Source organism: Oncorhynchus kisutch, linkage group LG8, assembly GCF_002021735.2.
Source record: "Oncorhynchus kisutch isolate 150728-3 linkage group LG8, Okis_V2, whole genome shotgun sequence".
Lineage (NCBI taxonomy): Eukaryota > Metazoa > Chordata > Actinopteri > Salmoniformes > Salmonidae > Oncorhynchus > Oncorhynchus kisutch.
The window spans coordinates 68,322,004-68,340,241 of NC_034181.2; the positions used below are offsets into that span (position 1 = coordinate 68,322,004).

General features: G+C 40.2%; 1 protein-coding gene across 1 annotated transcript in view; it reads left to right on the forward strand.

The window, feature by feature from the left end:
• Window positions 1–5,078: 5,078 nt before the first annotated feature.
• The window catches only part of LOC116374874 (RNA-binding Raly-like protein), a 71,672-nt gene continuing 58,512 nt past the window's right edge, over window positions 5,079–18,238 (forward strand). The window contains exon 1 of the mRNA XM_031831022.1: window positions 5,079–5,383. Within this exon, the coding sequence (XP_031686882.1) occupies window positions 5,344–5,383 (40 nt within the window). The 5' untranslated portion in view covers window positions 5,079–5,343. The remainder of the gene's footprint in view (window positions 5,384–18,238) is intronic.

The following is an 18,238-nucleotide window of genomic DNA, read 5'->3' on the forward strand; positions in this document are numbered from 1 at the left end:
TTCCCCCGCTCCCCATAATTTGTCCTGCCTCAATTCCACTTTCTCCTCTGTGTTTCAAACTACAATTATGTCAAAGAGCTATAAACTCCATCATAATTCAGTTACCTTAAAACCAGTATCACAAATTCATTATCCAAATGGCCGTCCCCTGAGGCTGATCAGACCACAAGGGAAAGCCATGATAAAGGTCAAAGGTTATACTACCCTTTTACAGTCTTGTTCCATACTATATTAGACATATTAACCTTTTGCGTGTAGGGGGCAGTATTTTCGTTTTTGGCAAAAAAACGTACCCATTTGAAACTGCCTATTTCTCAGCCCCAGAAACGAGAATATGCATATAATTGTCTGATTAGGATAGAAAACACTCTAAAGTTTCCAAAACTGTCAAAATATTGTCTGTGAGTATAACAGAACTGATATTGCAGGCGAAAACCTGAGGAAAATGCAATCAGGAAGTGCCTCTTATATTGAAACCTCTCTGTTCCTATGCATGCCTATCCACAATTTAAAGGGATATCAACCAGATTCCTTTTTCTCTGGCTTCCCTAAGGTGTCAACAGTCTTTAGACATAGTTTCAGGCTTTTATTTAGAAAAATGAGCGAGAATGATCACATTGCGTAAGTGAATAGGTGGGGGCTCTCAGTTTGAGTTTTCTGCAACAGAGTAAAGCGGCCATTGTTTATCCCTGTCCTATTGAAAAACCTACCCTCCCGGTTGATATATTATCGATTATATATTTTAAAAACAACCCGAGGATTGATTATAAAAAACGTTTGACATGTTTCTGTGGACATTATGGATATTATTTGGAATTTTCGTCTGCGTTGTCATGACCGCTCTTTCCTGTGGATTTCTGAACATAACGCGACAAACACACAGAGGTATTTTGGATATAAAAAAATATTTATGGAACAAAAGGAACATTGAGACTCCCAGTTGTGTAACTGGGAGTCTCGTGAGTGAAAAAACCCGAAGATCATCAAAGGTAAACGATTCATTTGATTGCTTTTCTGATTTTCGTGACCTGATGCTAAGTGTACTTAATGTTTTGTCATGCGATCGATAAACTTACACAAACGCTTGGATTGCTTTCGCGGTAAAACATAATTTCAAAATCTGAGATGACAGGTGGATTAACAAAAGGCTAAGATGTGTTTTGCAATATTGCACTTGTGATTTCATGAATATGAATATTTTTAGTAATATTATTTGACCGGGACGCTATGCTATTCAGCGGTTGCTGATGACAATTATCCCGCTTAAAGGATGGGTAGCGTCAAGAAGTTAAAGAACCCTTTATCTAGAGAATTCACGTGTTTAATTAAAACTCAGGAAACAAAACTTCTAATATTTCCTATGTGAGTGTACCCCTTTAAGATATCATGTCTCTTAGAAAATGGAAATGTACTCCCTCCAATCATTAGTTTTAAATTTCCTCAATGTTTCATGTAACTCATTCAGTCTTTCTCCATATAGTCTCCCCAAAATGATTGATAGGAATACCCTGCCATTAGACACACACAACTGTGATAAATGTGCACTGTCCCTTTAAAATAAAATAAACTCAGCCTGCAATCGACTTTGCGGACCTTTCATTGTTCCCTCAGAGTGAATGGAAACAGATTATAATGTTAGTATATCTTAACTTCCTGTTAAATTTCACTGGTGTTACCTGAACAATCAAACCAAAATCAATAACCGGGAACTATTACAAAACTTTTACGATACATCTATTCAGACCTCCCTCTCTTATAGCCAAATATAGCACAGTGAGCGCCACCAACCAGTGATGCCCAGCTAGCAATTTTGTTGCTAAATTTAGCATCTTTTCAGACTCCCCCGACAAATGTAGCTACTTTTAAAAATGTGTTTGGAACTTTTAGCAACTTTTGAAGCGTGACTCAAAGCTATAATGCACACATTTTCCATCTAAATGACACAAACAATTTTGTCTGTCACCCTCAGTCACAACATCATTAATTGCCTGGCTGCAAAAGTGCATTGTTAGTGATGTCAGCAACAGGCGCTCAGCCGGTGCCCAGGCCGCAGCAACTTCAGCGAATTGCAAATCATTGTTGGCTGACTGCAGCAGCAGTAGTACGGGTTCGACAAGCCAAACCCAATGAATATAGTTGGTCACATATGTTTGATCTTGAACAGAACTTAGAACATCAACCAACATCTCTCCATCTAAATTGTACTGCCAAAAGTACAGAAAAGATTGGGAGTCTGTACCTGAACAACTGTCAAATCCATTTGACTAACGTTATTGTATATTCTATGTAATGACGCAGTTTTACATTATCAAGCAATGATATCACAACGTCATTTAGCAACAAATCAACCTTCCTCCAGCAATTTACCCTGAAAATTAGTTGACAACACTGCAACCAACCCTCTTGTTCCTGCCTCTAGGAAAAAATATACCCCCTACTCCAACTGAGTTCTGCTTTAATTCTATCGTAAGAGTAAAACCAAACTTTCCAACTTTCTCTACTCCAAAATTGAAAAGTACCATGTACTTCACTAAATGTATAATGTATGTGTCACGTTCTGACCTTAGTTCTTTTGTTATGTCTTTGTTTTAGTATGGTCAGGGCGTGAGTTGGGTGGGTTGTCTATGTCCTGAGCTGTCAGAGTCTCCCGCCTGTCCTGAGCTGCCAGAGTCTCCCGCCTGTCCTGAGCTGCCAGAGGCTTCCGCCCGTCCTGAGCTGCCAGAGTCTCTTGCCTGTCCTGAGCTGCCAGAGTCTCTCGCCTGTCCTGAGCTGCCAGAGTCTCCCGCCTGTCCTGAGCTGCCAAAGTCTCCCGCCTGTCCTGAGCTGCCAGAGTCTCCCGCCTGTCCTGAGCTACCAGAGTCGCCCGTCTGTCCTGAGCTGCCAGAGTCGCCTGTCTGTCCTGAGCTGCCAGAGTCGCCCGTCTCTCCTGAGATGCCAGAGTCTCCCGCCTGTACTGAGCTGCCAGAGTCACCCGTCTGTCCTGAGCTGCCAGAGTCTCCCGCCTGTCCTGAGCTGCCAGAGTCGCCCGTCTGTCCTGAGCTGCCAGAGTCGCCCGTCTGTCCTGAGCTGCCAGAGCCGTCCGTTACTCCGGTGCTGCCGGAATCGCCCTTCACTCCGGAGCTGCCGGAATCGCCCGTCACTCCGGCGCTGCCGGAATCGCCCTTCACTCCGGAGCTGCAGGAGTCTCCCGCCTGTCCGGTGCTGCCGGAATCTCCCGTCCATTCGGGACCCGTTCCAGTCTCCTCCAGATACTAGAGCTCGGGAGGGGCTCTCCCTGTCCTATCTTATCTCTCCAGAGTTACAGCCAGATCGGTTCAAACATAGGTTAATGCTACCTTTCATTCTCTTTCTACACCCACAAACATTCCTTTCTTCCTAGATCTATGCTATATAACCCCTTCCTAATGAACAAACATTATTTAACACTACTAGAAAGACAGGTTGGAATTCTGTTAGTTATAATTCTACGTTAAATGTATACATCATTTAGTCATTATTCATTAAAAAAATCCCATAACACGCGCTCAAAACACAGAACATAACAAAAGTAAAGCGCTTAATAAAACACCACAAAAACATGAAACAATTACACACAAACATGATGGGAAACAGAGGGTTAAATACAAGTAGATTGATTGGGGAAATGAAAAACCAGGTGTGTATGGAACAAAACAAAACAAATGGATATCTGAAAAATGGAGCGGTGATGGCTAGAAAGCCGGTGATGGCTAGAAAGCCGGTGATGGCTAGAAAGCCGGTGATGGCTAGAAAGCCAGTGATGTCCATCGCTGAACGACGCCCGAACAAGGAGAGGAGCCGACTTCGGCGGAAGTCGTGACAATCACTCCAGTGTTAATTTGCTAAATTGTAATTACTTCACTACTGTTGGCCTATTTATTTATTGCCTTACCTCCTTACTCCATTTGCAGACATTGTATATAGATTTATATATAGATTGTGTTATTGACAGTACTTTTGTTGATCCCATGTGTAACTCTGTGTTGTTGTTTTTTGTCACACTGCTTTGCTTTATCTTGGCCAGGTCGCAGTTGTAAATGAGAACTTGTTCACAACTGGTCTATCTGGTTAAATAAAGGTGAAATATTTGTTTTATTTGATTAAATTGTGTTTCTGTTGTTGAGTAAATGACTGGTTAATCAAGTGGAGGGAAACAAACACCAGAGGTCTGCTATACCTGTCTGTAATCTCTATCTCCTCACCCTAATCACATTGCACTCGAGGGACACTGCCTGTATTTATACTGTGTGTGTGTGAGTCTGTGTTCAGCATTTGATTGTGTGCATGTGTGTGTGTGTGTGTGTCTTAGCCTCAGTAGAATGACTCTGTCTTAGATAAGGCTTAATTAATGTTGCTTTCTCCACAACAGGGAGGTGAGTCCCCCCCCCCTCTCTCTATCGCTCCCTCTCCCCCTCTCTCTCCATCACTCTCTCTCCCCGCCCTCTCTCCCTCCCTCTTTCCCCTCGTACTCAAGGATCTCCACTGTTAACTCATCCAGTTGTCACCCACAACACCCACATTCTCTGAATGATGTGTGTGTGTTTGGTGCATGTGCGTGCCTGTGTATAATGCCATCCCTGTGTGATATGAGGTCAGTGCTGAGCTCCTCTCGTCATCTCTGTATTTGGCTCTGCTGTGTCCTCAGATTCATGCTCATCTCTTAGACCCCTGCTCTCCCCTGTCCCCCCTTCACTCCCTTAGCCCCCGGCTGTGGATAGAGTTACCCTCTCTTCACCACACCCTACACACACACACACACACACGCGAACACGCACACACGCACACACACACGCACACACACACACACACACACACACACACACACACACACACACACACACACACACACACACACACACACACACACACACACACACACACACACACACACACACACACTTCTTGGCAGCTCTCTCTTTGCCTGGGCAGACTCTATAAGCTCTGAGCCCCAGCCAGGCTCTTGTTGCTGTGAAAAATAAATTGACACACTCACACTAACCCCCCACCCCCCCTCCCCTGCCTGCTGGAGCTAATGGGCTAACCCAGTGCTTCCTCTCTCCACCCCCGCTGCAGAGGGACAGATGGTACATACTGTTGGTGCTGCTCTAACTGCTCTGTCATTGATTCAGTAGTAACACAGTCGTCAGTCCACAGCCTGCCTGCCTGCCTGCAGAGAGAGAGCCAAAACAGGAAGAGAGAAAGAGAGGACACAAGGAGAGAAGAAAAGAGAGTGATTGTGAGAGAGAGAAGCAGGGAAAGCGTCCAGCCATCTTTCTGTCTCCAGTCTGAAAGCCACAGACGCCCTCTTTGTTTGGCGTCCCTGATATGACCCTGTTTAAAAGTGAGCACCACCGCAGCCCACGATGTGAGTATGCCAGGCTATAGATACCACTCTATGTGTGTCTGTGTCTGTATGTTTCAGTGTGTATGTATGCATCTCCTACTCAATCTCTTTCTGCTTATACCTCCCTTCTACCTCCCTCCCTGTTTTCGTCTCTCCCCGTCTATCCCTTTCTTCACCCCCCTTTTTCTACTTTTCACTCCCCTTTCTTTCACATCTCTTTTCTCCTTCCTCTCTACTTTCTCTTGGTTTCTCTCCCACTGCCTCTCTATTCCCTAAATCCCTCCGTCCTTATTTCCCCTCTCCTTACTCTATCCCCCCTTTCTCTCTCCCTCTGGTATTTCCTCATGCCGACCCATACGCCTGGCCAGGGATAACCCTGTCTAATGGAACGAGAGACAGAAAAAGAGAGAGAGAAGGAGTGAGTGAGGCAGTGAAAGGATCCCGAGTTGAGGTGACAGGAACTCGGCTGTTTACTCTCCAAACACAGCTGAGCTTAGCCAAGGACTGGAGAGGTGTGTTTGAGAGGACGTGGGCATGATGAGAGTGTGTTATGGGTCTGTCATTTATCTGGGTGTGGGTGCTTGCGAGAGAGAGAGATAGACAGAGAGGTAGAAAGAGATCACTTATGTGTGTCCACATATATGTTATAATAATATGAGCATGGGTACATGAGATTGCATTATGACAGATGTCCGCAACTGTGATAGTGTGTTGGCCAACAGAGTGGTGTTGGATTTAGAATCTCTGAGGCATCCTGCTGTGTGCTTGACAGGCTCTCCTGCAGTGCTAGACTGTGTGAATCGATCCTGTGGTTCAGCCAAAACTAGAGCAGCCCAGTAGGAAGAATAAGGGCACAGGGTCAGCTCTCTCTCACTGGAGCAGAGAGGACAGAGCGAGAGAGTCTTCAGGACGCGAGGGCTAGAGCTGAACCTTCTACCCAGCTGAGCCTTCACTAGGGTTGTCAATAACTGTGGAGAGTGGGATTACATCGGTGCACAGGGAAAGATGCTATTTCTATTGCACGTCTTAGTAACTGCATGCGTATATGTAAAAAGAGAGAAAGGGCGAGGGGGGAGAAGACATTATTAAAAGACCACTGCAGTCAAAAACATGATTTACCTGTGTTTTATCCAGAAAATTATGTTATGGCTTTAGAAGCGTCTGATAGGCAAATTTACATAATTCGAGTCAATTGGAGGTGTAGCTGTGGATGTATTTCAAGGCCTACCTTCAAACTCTGTGCCTCTTTACTTGACATCATGGGAAAATCAAAAGAAATCAGCCAAGACCTCAGAAAAAAATTGTAAACCTCCACAAGTCTGGTTCATCCTTGGGAGCAATTTCCAAACGCCTGATAGTACCACATTCATCTGTACAAACAATAGTACACAGGTACAAACACCATGGGATCACACAGCCATCATACCGCTCAGGAAAGAGACGCGTTCTATCTCCTATAGATGAACATACTTTGGTGTGAAAATTGCAAATCAATCCCATAACAACAGCAAAGGACCATTTTTTATTTAACTAGGCAAATCAGTGAAGAACAAATTCTTATTTTCAATAACAACCTAGGAACAGTGGGTTTAACTGCCTTGTTCAGGGGCAGAGTGACAGATTTTTACCTTGTCAGCTTGGGGATTCAATCTAGCAACCTTCCAGTTACTAGTCCAACGCTCGAACCACTAGGCTACCCTGCTGACCTTGTGAAGATGCTGGAGGAAACAATTACAAAAGTATCCATATCCACAGTAAAACGAGTCCTATATCGACATAACCTGAAAGGCCGCTCTGCAAGGAAAAAGCCACTGCTCCAAAACCGCCATAAAAAAGCCAGATTGCAACTGCACATGGGTACGAATATCATACTTTTTGGAGAAATGTCCTCTGTTCTGATGAAACAAAAATATAACTGTTTGGCCATAATGACCATCATTATGTTTGGAGGAAAAACTGGGAGGCTTGCAAGCTTAAGAACACCATCCCAACCGTGAAGCACGGGGGTGGCAGAATCATGTTGTGAGGGTGCTTTGCTGCAGGAGGAACTGGTGCACTTCACAAAACAGATGGCATCATGAGAGATGGAAAATTATGTGGATATATTGAAGCAACATTTCAAGACATCAGTCAGGAAGTTAAAGCTTGGTCGCAAATGGGTCTTTCAAATGGACATGACCCCAAGCATACTTCCAAAGTTGTGGCAAAATGGCTCAAGGACAATAAAGTCAAGGTATTGGAGTGGCCATCACAAAGCCCTGACCTCAATCCTATAGAAAATTTGTGGGCAGAACTGAAAAAGCATGTGCAAGCAAGGAGGCCTACAAACCTGACTCAGTTACACCAGCTCTGTCAGGAGGAATGGACCAAAATTCACCCCACATATTGTGGGAAGCTTGTGGAAGGCTACCCGAAACGTTTGACCTAAGTTAAACAATTTAAATGCAATGCTACCAAATACTAATTGTAAACTTCTGACCCACTGGGAATGTGATGAAAGAAATAAAAGCTGAAATAAATCAATTTCTCTACTATTATTCTGACATTTCACATTCTTAAAATAAAGTGGTGATCCTAACTGACCTAAGACATGGACTTTTAACTAGGATTAAATGTCAGGAATTGTGACAAACTGAGTTTAAATGTATTTGGCTAAGGTGTATGTAAACTTCCGACTTCAACTGTATATATTTCCACACTATGATGTTGGAATGATACTGTGAAATTGTTAAAAATGATGATAATGCCATTTTAGTGTAAGAGCTGTTTGAACAGACAGTCTGCAATTTCAGCCTGTTTATGTGGGATGGCATTTTGGCCTTCCATGGTGACATCACGATGTGGTAAATTAGTTAATAGACCAATAAAAAAGATAATTCCAAACCTCTCTGCCAATAACAGCTAATTGTCAGTTTTCCCTTCCCCACTCAGACCATTCCCAGACAGTCCTAGAAAGATTCTTGCTTGAGAAATTGCCCTTTGCTAAGAAGCTATCTTTCCTTTTCACCATTTTAATTGAAAACCATCACAGTAACCAGGTTTCCATCTAACCATTTCATGCAGATGAATGACCTGATGCATAAATTCACGACAGGGATTATGGAAACAGCTCATTTCTGTGTAAAACTTCCAATGTCAACAAAACAAAATACGCTAGACAACGTGGGATATATATTTTTTGTCTGTGATATAGATTATGGACAGTTGCAGTGGAAAAGCTTTTATGCGCAAATATTGACAGAAAAGCCATAATGTCTCAGTAAACGTGCAGTCACGTGATGATGTTGTCGCCTACTACCACCACGACATGGAAAACAATGCAGTTTATAGGCAGATGAAATAATGAACATCAGAACTTCTTTCAGAACTTCGTAACTTATGGTGGATGAGCTTCGTGCAAATTTCCAAGAGATATTGAGGATAGGCTATCATTTAAATGATGCTGATGTCATGATGATCGGTGCTTGGCTGACAATTCTAAAAATAAAAAAGGATCTTGCTTTTATCCATATCATCATATTACCTACTCTGTCAAATATATCAGCTAACTTTTGTCCATAGAGCCTGCACCAAAACCAGATTGAGCAAGTATGCTATTTATCGCAACAGTTTTTGTGACAAAACCATATGTAGTGTTAAAAATGCAATGGAAACACATTCAACTAGTTTTTTCATCAGGACATGCAAACTTAGGGCTCGATTCAATTAGATCCGCTTTTTAAAAAAATACAGTTGAAGTCGGAAGCTAACATACACTTAGGTTGGAGTCATTAAAACTCGTGTTTCAACCACTCCACAACATTTTTGTCAACAAACTATATTTTTGGCAATTCGGTTAGTATGCATGAAACAAGTAATATTTCCAACAATTGTTTACAGACAGATTATTTAACTTATAATTCACTGTATCACAATTTCTTTCATTACATTCCCAGTAGGTCAGACGTTAACATACACTCAATTAGTATTTGGTAGCATTAATTTTAAATTGTTTAACTTGGGTCAAACATTTTGGGAAGCCTTCCACAAGCTTCCCAAATTATGTTGGGTGGATTTTTGCCCATTCCTCTTGACAGAGCTGGTGTAACTGAGTCAGGTTTGTAGGCCTCCTTGCTCGCACACACTTTTTCAGTTCTGCCAACACATTTCTATAGGATTGAGGTCAGGGCTTTGTGATGGCCACTCCAATACCTTGACTTTATTGTCCTTGAGCCATTTTGCCACAACTTTGGAAGTATGCTTGGGGTCATGTCCATTTGAAAGACCCATTTGCGACCAAGCTTTAACTTCCTGACTGATGTCTTGAAATGTTGCTTCAATATATCCACATAATTTTCCATCCCTCATGATGCCATCTATTTTTGTTTCATCAGACCAGAGGACATTTCTCCATGTGCAGTTGCAAACCATAGTCTGGCTTTATTATGGCGGTTTTGGAGCAGTGACTTCTTCTTTGCTGAGCGGCCTTTCCGGTTATGTCGATATAGGACTCGTTTTACTGTGGATATACATACTTTTGTACTTGTTTCCTCCAGCATCTTCACAACGTACTTTGCTGTTGTTATGGGATTGATTTGCACTTTTCACACCAAAGTACGTTCCTCTCTAGGAGACAGAACGCGTCTCCTTCCTGAGCGGTATGGTGGCTGCGTGGCCCAATGGTGTTTATACTTGCGTACTGTTTGTTCAGACGAACGTGGTACCTTCAGGCATTTGGAAATTGCTCCCAAGAATGAACCAGACTTGTAGAGGTCTACAAATTTGTCTTGGCTGATTGCTTTTGATTTTCCCATGATGTCAAGCAAAGAGGCACTGAGTTTGAAGGTAGGCCTTGATATACATCCACAGGTACACCTCCAATTGACTCAAATGATGTCAATTAGCCTATTAGAAGCTTCTAAAACTATGACATCATTTTATGAAATATTCCAAGCTGTTTAAAGGCACAGTCAACTTAGAGTCTGTGAACTTCTGATCCACTGGAATTGTGATACAGTGAATTATACGTGAAATAATCTGTCTGTAAACAATTGTTGGAAAAATTACTTGTGTCATGCACAAAGTAGATGTCCTAACCGACTTGCCAAAACTATAGTTTGTTCCAAGAAATTTGTGGAGTGGTTGAAACATGAGTTTTAATGACTCCAACCTAAGTGTATGTAAACTTCAGACTTCACATGTATTCGGCTAAGGTGTATGTTAACTTCCCGAATTCAACTGTATATACACTACCATTCAAAAGTTTGGGGTCACTTAGAAATGTCCTTGTTTTTGAAAGAGACGCATATTTTTTGTCCATTAAAATTACAGACGCCTCACTAGTCCTGAACTGGCATCTTCATTAAATTGTACCTGCAAAACACCAGTCTCAAAATCAACAGTGAAGAGGCAACTCCGGGATGCTGGCCTTCTAGGCAGAGTTGCAAAGAAGAATACATATCTCAGACTTGCCAATAAAAATAAAAGATTAAGATGGCCCGAAATAACACAGACACTGGACAGAGGAACAGCACACCTTAGTTGCCTCTTCACTGTTGACGTTGAGACTGGTGTTTTGTTCAGGACTTGTGAGGCGTCTCTTTCTCAAACTAGACACTCTAATGTACTTGTCCTCTTGCTCAGTTGTGCACCGGGGCCTCCCACTCCTCTTTCTGTTCTGGTTAGAGCCATTTTGCGCTGTTCTGTGAAGGGAATTGTACACAGCATTGTACGAGATCTTCAGTTTCTTGGCAATTTCTCCCATGGAATAGCCTTCATTTCTCAGAGCTAGAATAGACTGATGAGTTTCAGAAGAAAGTTATTTGTTTCTGGCCATTTTAAGCCTGTAATCGAACCCACAAATGCTGATGCTCCAGATACTCCTCTAGTCTATTGCTTCTTTAATTCTTTAGTGCGCGATGAGACAAGGATATCCCTACCTAGTTGTATTGCTTCTTTAATCAGGACAACAGTTTAAAACTGTGTTACCTTAATTACAAAAGGGCTTTCTTTTTTTTTTCTTTACCCCATTTTTCTCCCCAATTTCGTGGTATCCAATTGTTAGTAGTTACTGTCTTGTCTCATTGCTACAACTCCCGTACGGGCAGTCGGACTCACTATCAGACTCACAATCACAGCCAGGATTATAACCAGGGTGTCTGTAGTGATGCCTCAATCACTGGGATGCAGTGCCTTAAACCGCCGCGCCACTCTGGAGCTTTAGCCAACATCCACATGGCAGTTGTTTTGACGATGTCTTAGGTGGAACTTCATTACAGCTGTCAAATCCACAAGTGGCTCTCGGCATTATACCTAAAGCAGACATTACCATTGGCGGCACAGTGTCGAATTAACAGCCTTGTTTACAAGTTGGAACACAAGAATTTAAGATATAATCTACACCTTGATTAGGATTATAGAAATCCTCATTATTTAGTTGAATGTTTTTTTTTCAATTTAAAAGTAATTATTTCTATATATCCTATGCTTTATTATTCGAGTGGTCGCAAATGGGTCTTCCAAATGGACAATGACCTCAAGCATACTTCCAAAGTTGTGGCAACTTCTTATTCGAGTGATTTGACAGCCGACACCGCCAAAACATAGCTATACGGTCGTCCGCTACCGCAGGTTAACGCCTGATCTGATTGAATCTAGGCCTTAAGTGCAAAAGTGCCTTTATTTGGACTGTCATCACATTCAGCATTTTATCGCCTAAAAAGTCAGTTTGATTGAAACCTCTGGTGGGAAAATGCACATGTACTTTTTTTATATCCGCATTCAAATCTGTCGCCAATTGGAAGTCTAGCTAGTAAGGTACTTAATTGTTACCTAGAAATGATTCGAAATTGAGACAAAAAATAAACAGATGCATTGGACCTTTAAGGGTTGTAGAGCTTGGAACAGAGAAATACAATTGTTTAGTAAAATAACCAGAAAGCTAGAGGGGGACAGAGTGAGAGGATGAGGGAGGGAGGAAGAGTCCTCGGAGAGCGAGAAAGATAGAGAGAGATCCGGAATACCTTCGTATACTAAGCACCTGAATTTAGGACCCACTGGTCACAAACTGGTTGAATCAGCAATGTAATTTGTCAACATATTTTGACGTGGGATCTACTTGGATAATACATTGGATTTTTTTTTTTAAACATCAAGTTAAACTTGTTTTGAGGGTGATATTTCAACCACACCATTATACCATAATTGTAACCAATTTTCAACATAGACCAGCCTTGTGCCAAATATGTTGAACCTTTGAAACAACATTAGATCTTCAATGTTATATCCACTATCAGAAAAAAAACTGTAGGCTGGGCAGCACCTCCTACTGGAGAGTTGATCTACACCTATTCATTTGTTCTCCCATTCAGGGTTTTAACCAAATCCATATTTTATATTTATCACTGACTACTACCAATGTGCTAACGTGAAAATGATTATGGAGAGATCTCTTAATAGCTAAATACATTCACTGTTTGTCTATAAATTAATAATTGATATGTTAGATTCATGTCTCCACTAGAACCAGAAATATAAGACAAAGAATAGGACTAAATCAAATCAAGCTTTATTTCAAGTGCATTTAAAGTTTGATTAGATTTAGTCCTATTCTTTAACTTTTTGGTTGAGATGGAGACATGAATCCAACATATACATTATTCATCTGTAGACAAACTGGATATTGAATTGTGTTTGGTTGTCAGTGCAACCAAATATCAACATTTAAAGGAGATCTTCTGCTTGGATAGTTCCATCTGTGCCACTGACGTAGCTTTAATTCCAGTTGGTCTAATAATGTATTAACTGACATGTTTGATTCACAGCCCCATCTCAACCCAAAATCCGCAAAGTTAAAGAAAATGACTAAATTAAATCCAATCAAACTTTAAATGCAATTTAAATTAATTTAGTCATATTCTTTAAATTTGATTATTGGTTGAGATGGAAACATGAATCCAACATATAATTATTCATTAGTAGACAAACTGGAATTAAAGCCAGAATAAATCAGTGGTACAAAATACAAATCTCCTTCAAATGTTTATTTATAACCAAAAGCAATTCAATTACACTTTGAAATACTGTAAGTAGCCTATTAACATATCAACAAGTTAACAAATATGCCTATGTTGGATTCACATCTCCAACTAAACCAAAAATAAAAGTTAAGGAATAGGATTAAGCCAGTGGCCCAGAATAAACTATCCAAGCATTAGATATAATTCAAATGTTGATGTTTGGTTGCTTTGTCATCCTAACACAATTCAATATGACTTTTGTAATACAGTAAATAGTCTAAAGTTAAGACATCTTACAAACTAATGTAACAGTTTTTATTCAACCTTAAAATTAGTAACACATCCATGGTCTCATTTTAAAGTTACTGTAACTATAAATGTCTTCTTATGGCATCATATAAAGTGTGCATGTTCAAGATAGCATGCAAAGGTCGCAGGTCTGTTGAGATCTTCACAATTTCTATAATAATCTGTGCAGAGTTTTGAACAGCATTGATCACTTGCGTTAGGCCTATGTACTTTTAATGTAATCTCAACTCCAATCCAGGTCATTTGGTTGTGCTGTTAGATGAAGCACAGTGATAACACATTCATTAAGTTGCTGTATAAATACAAAACACCTGACACTGTATTCCCATTTGAACTTTGTAGTCCTTTGAAATGGTTGAAAGCGCAGTGATAACACATTTTGATAACAAGTAAACAAAAAACCTGTTTTTCCTTTGGAATTCAGTTGTGCTTTTAGATCAGGGGTAGGCAACCCTGTTCCTTGATTGCCGCAGGTACTGCAGGATTCTGTTCCAACTAGTCACCACACCAGACCAACTGAGCTAATTGATCAGTTCAGTGATTGCCTAAAATCAACACACCTTGTCGTCCAGGTCGGTTAAATCAAAAACATGAAGTGCCTGCAGAACTCCAGGACCAGGGTTGCCTACCTGTGTTTTAGATGGTTGAAAGCATAGTGATAACACATGGGGAATTCAACAAACTTCTGGCTGTCTTTTTGAGTGGGTGAATAAAGGTTGAAATCTCATTGATCAACGTCTCAACCAAATGTTACCCAAATGTTGACGTTGAAATGAGGTGGTGTGCCCTGTGGGGATACCACGTATTCTATTCTCTCCTCTTCTAATCATTTATGTTCAATGAGGTGGTGTGCCCAGTGGGGATACCACGTATTCTATTCTCTCCTCTTCTAATCATTTATGTTCAATGAGGTGGTGTGCCCAGTGGGGATACCACGTATTCTATTCTCTCCTCTTCTAATCATTTATGTTCAATGAGGTGGTGTGCCCAGTGGGGATACCACGTATTCTATTCTCTCCTCTTCTAATCATTTATGTTCAATGAGGTGGTGTGCCCAGTGGGGATACCACGTATTCTATTCTCTCCTCTTCTAATCATTTATGTTCAATGAGGTGGTGTGCCCAGTGGGGATACCACGTAATCTATTCTCTCCTCTTCTAATCATTTATGTTCAATGAGGTGGTGTGCCCAGTGGGGATACCACGTATTCTATTCTCTCCTCTTCTAATCATTTATGTTCAATGAGGTGGTGTGCCCAGTGGGGATACCACGTATTCTATTCTCTCCTCTTCTAATCATTTATGTTCAATGAGGTTTTCTTCCATTTTTAGGTTTTGGCATATTCATTCCAGCACCATACATCTCACTGCTGGTTTGCTTCTGAAGGTAAGCAGGGACAGTCCAGATGAAGCTGAAAATAAACGTGGGAAAATAAGTCATGAGGAAAAAATACATGAAAATGAACATGAAAATGATCATTAACATTAGCATCAATTGTGTGCCATGTTCATTTTTACACCACTTCCAGTCTCCCATCCAGGGACCAACCAGGACCAACTGTATAGCTTCAGAAGCAAACCAGCAGTGGGATGCAGGGTGCTATGTTGCTGGAATGAATGTGCCAAAACTTAAAAATGGAAAAAAAGCAGCAACTGAAAAAAGGCAGCAAAAGCGAAGGCCAGGGCAACATGACCAAACATAGGGGAAATTGTCAGGAAAAAGGGAGCCGTTTTATTGAATTGCGTTATCATAACAAATGTTTCACTGCAACTGTTTTTTTTGTATCCATTTACAATTCATTTTTTATTATTTCCTTGTAAAATTTTGTTTTGCTCTCAATATCATTGTTTGTGTTTGCATTACTAAGAATGTTGTTGTCGACTTCAGAAGTTTTGCTTGATATTAATGACACAAACGTAACTCACTCACTATAGTATTATACCATATAATAACACCATTAGTCTATTAAAGGTGTTTAAAGTGTCAGTCCTTAATTGAAACCTTAACAAAGTGTTCTCCCCCGCACAATTTCAGTGAAAGCTGAGGGATGGGGCTGGAGAAATGCAACCACTCTCAAATCCATAGAATACACTGTTGGGCGCAAGGACTGACCATCCATGATATCAACATATATCATTTTTAGGCTATACAGTGGTTGTTTACATTTACTTTGTTTACAAACGTTGGAGTATATCAAGCTTATATTTTGGGTTCAAATGGGGTACGATAGCTGAACTAAGAATGAATTTACAGTGCCTTCAAAAAGTATTCAAACCCCTTGACTTATTCCACATTTTGTTGTGTAACAGCCTGAATTCAAAATTGATTCAATATTTTAAAAAAGATCTGTCATATAATAACCTATGACCATAATGACAAAGTGAAAACATGTTTTTAGAAATATTTGCAAATGTATTGAAAATGAAATATAGAAATATCTAACTTACATAAGTATTCACACCCCATAATTATTCACACTGAGCCGATCCATGTCAAAATCAAATTCGGCAGTGATTACAGCTGTGAATTTTTCTGGGTAAGTCTCTAAGAGCTTTGCACACCTGGATTGTACCATTTTTGCACATTCTTCTTTTTTAAGTTCTTCAAGATCTGTCAAGTTGGGTGTTGATCTTTGCTAGACAGCCAAGTCTTGTCAGATATTTTCAAACCGATTTAAGTCAAGACTGTAACTACGCCACTCAGGAACATTCAATGCCGTCTTGGTAAGCAACTCCTGCGTATATTTGACCTTGTGTTTAAGGTTATTTTCCTGCTGAAAGGTGAATTTGTCTCTCAGTGTCTGTTGGAAAGCAGACTGAGACAGTTTTTCATCTACGATTCTGCTTGTGCTTAACTCTATTCCATTTCTTTTCATTCCCCCACAAAACTACCTAATCATTGCTGATGACAAGCATACCCATAACAGGATGCAACCACCACCATGTTTGAAAATATGAAGAGTTGTACTCAGTCATGTGTCGTGTTGCATTTGCCCAAAACATAACACTTTGTATTCAGGACATGAAGTTAATTTCTTTGACACAGTTTTTGAAGTTTTACTTTAGTGCCTTATTGCTAACAGAATGTATGTTTTGGAATATTTTCATTCTGTACAGGCTTCATTCTTTTCACTCTGTCATTTAGGTTAGTATTGTGGAGTTACTACAATGTTGTTGATCCATCCTCAGTTTTCTACTATCACAGCCATTCAACTCTGTAACTGTTTTCAAGTCACCATTGACCTAATGGTGAAATCCCTGAGCAGTTTCCTTCCTCTCCGGCAACTGAGTTAGGAAGGACGTATGTATCTTTGTAGTGACTGGGTGTATTGACACACCATCTAAAGTGTAATTTATAACTTCACCATATTCAAAGGGATGTTCAATGTCTGCTTTAAAATGTTTTACCCATTTACCAATAGGTGCCCTTCTTTATGAGGCATTGGACAACCTCCCTGGTCTTTGTTGGTGATTCTGTGTTTGAAAAGCACTAATCGACTGAGGGACCTTATAGATAATTGTATGTGTGCGGTACAGAGATGCGGTAGTCATTCAAAGGTCATGTTAAACACTATTATTGCACAAAGCGGGAGTCCATGCAACTTATTATGTGCACATTTTTATTCCTGAACTTTATTTAGGCTTGCCATAACCAGTGGTGTAAAGTACTTAAGTAAAAATACTTTAAAGTATTAATTAAGCAGTTGTTGGGTGGTATCTGTCTGTACTTTTCTTTACTATTAATATTTTTTACAACTTTTATTTTACTACATTCCTAAAGAAAATAATGTACTTTTACTCCATACATTTTCCCTGACACCCAAAAGTACTAATTAATATTTCAATGCTTAGCAGGACAGGATGGTCCAATTCACACACTTATCAAGAGAATATCCCTGGCCATCTCTACTGCCTCTGGTCTGACGGACTCACTAAATAAAAAAGTACTATGTTTGTAAATGATGTCTGAGTGTTAGAGTGTGCCCCTGGCTATCCGTAAATACAAATGAATTTTCAAAATCATGCAATCTGTTTTGCTTAATATAAGGAATTTGAAATTTGATACTTAATTCAATTTGAGCAATTACATTTACTTTTAATACTTAGGTATATTTAAAACCAAATACTTTTAGACTTTTAATCAAGTATTATTTTACTGGATAACTTTCGCTTTCGATTAAGGTATCTTTACCTTTACTTAAGTATTTTTCCACAACTGGCTATAACAATGGGGTTGAAAACTTATTGACTAAAGACATTTCAGCTTTAAATTAAAGCACATTTTTAAACATAATTCCACTGACATTTTGGGGTATTGTGTGAAGGCCAGTGACAAAAAGAATCTCAATTGAATCCATTTTAAATTCAGGCTGCAACACAACAAGATGTGGAAAAAGTCAAGGAATGTGAATACTTTCTGAAGGCTCTGTATACTCCTATATTCTTCAGGAATCAATGGGTACATATCATTCATTTATAAGTCCAAAAATGTATGTAGCAACTGTGGATTGCCCCTTTAATAGGAAGTGACCTTCATACAGCAGAACCATGGCGCAATTTCAATGTGATCC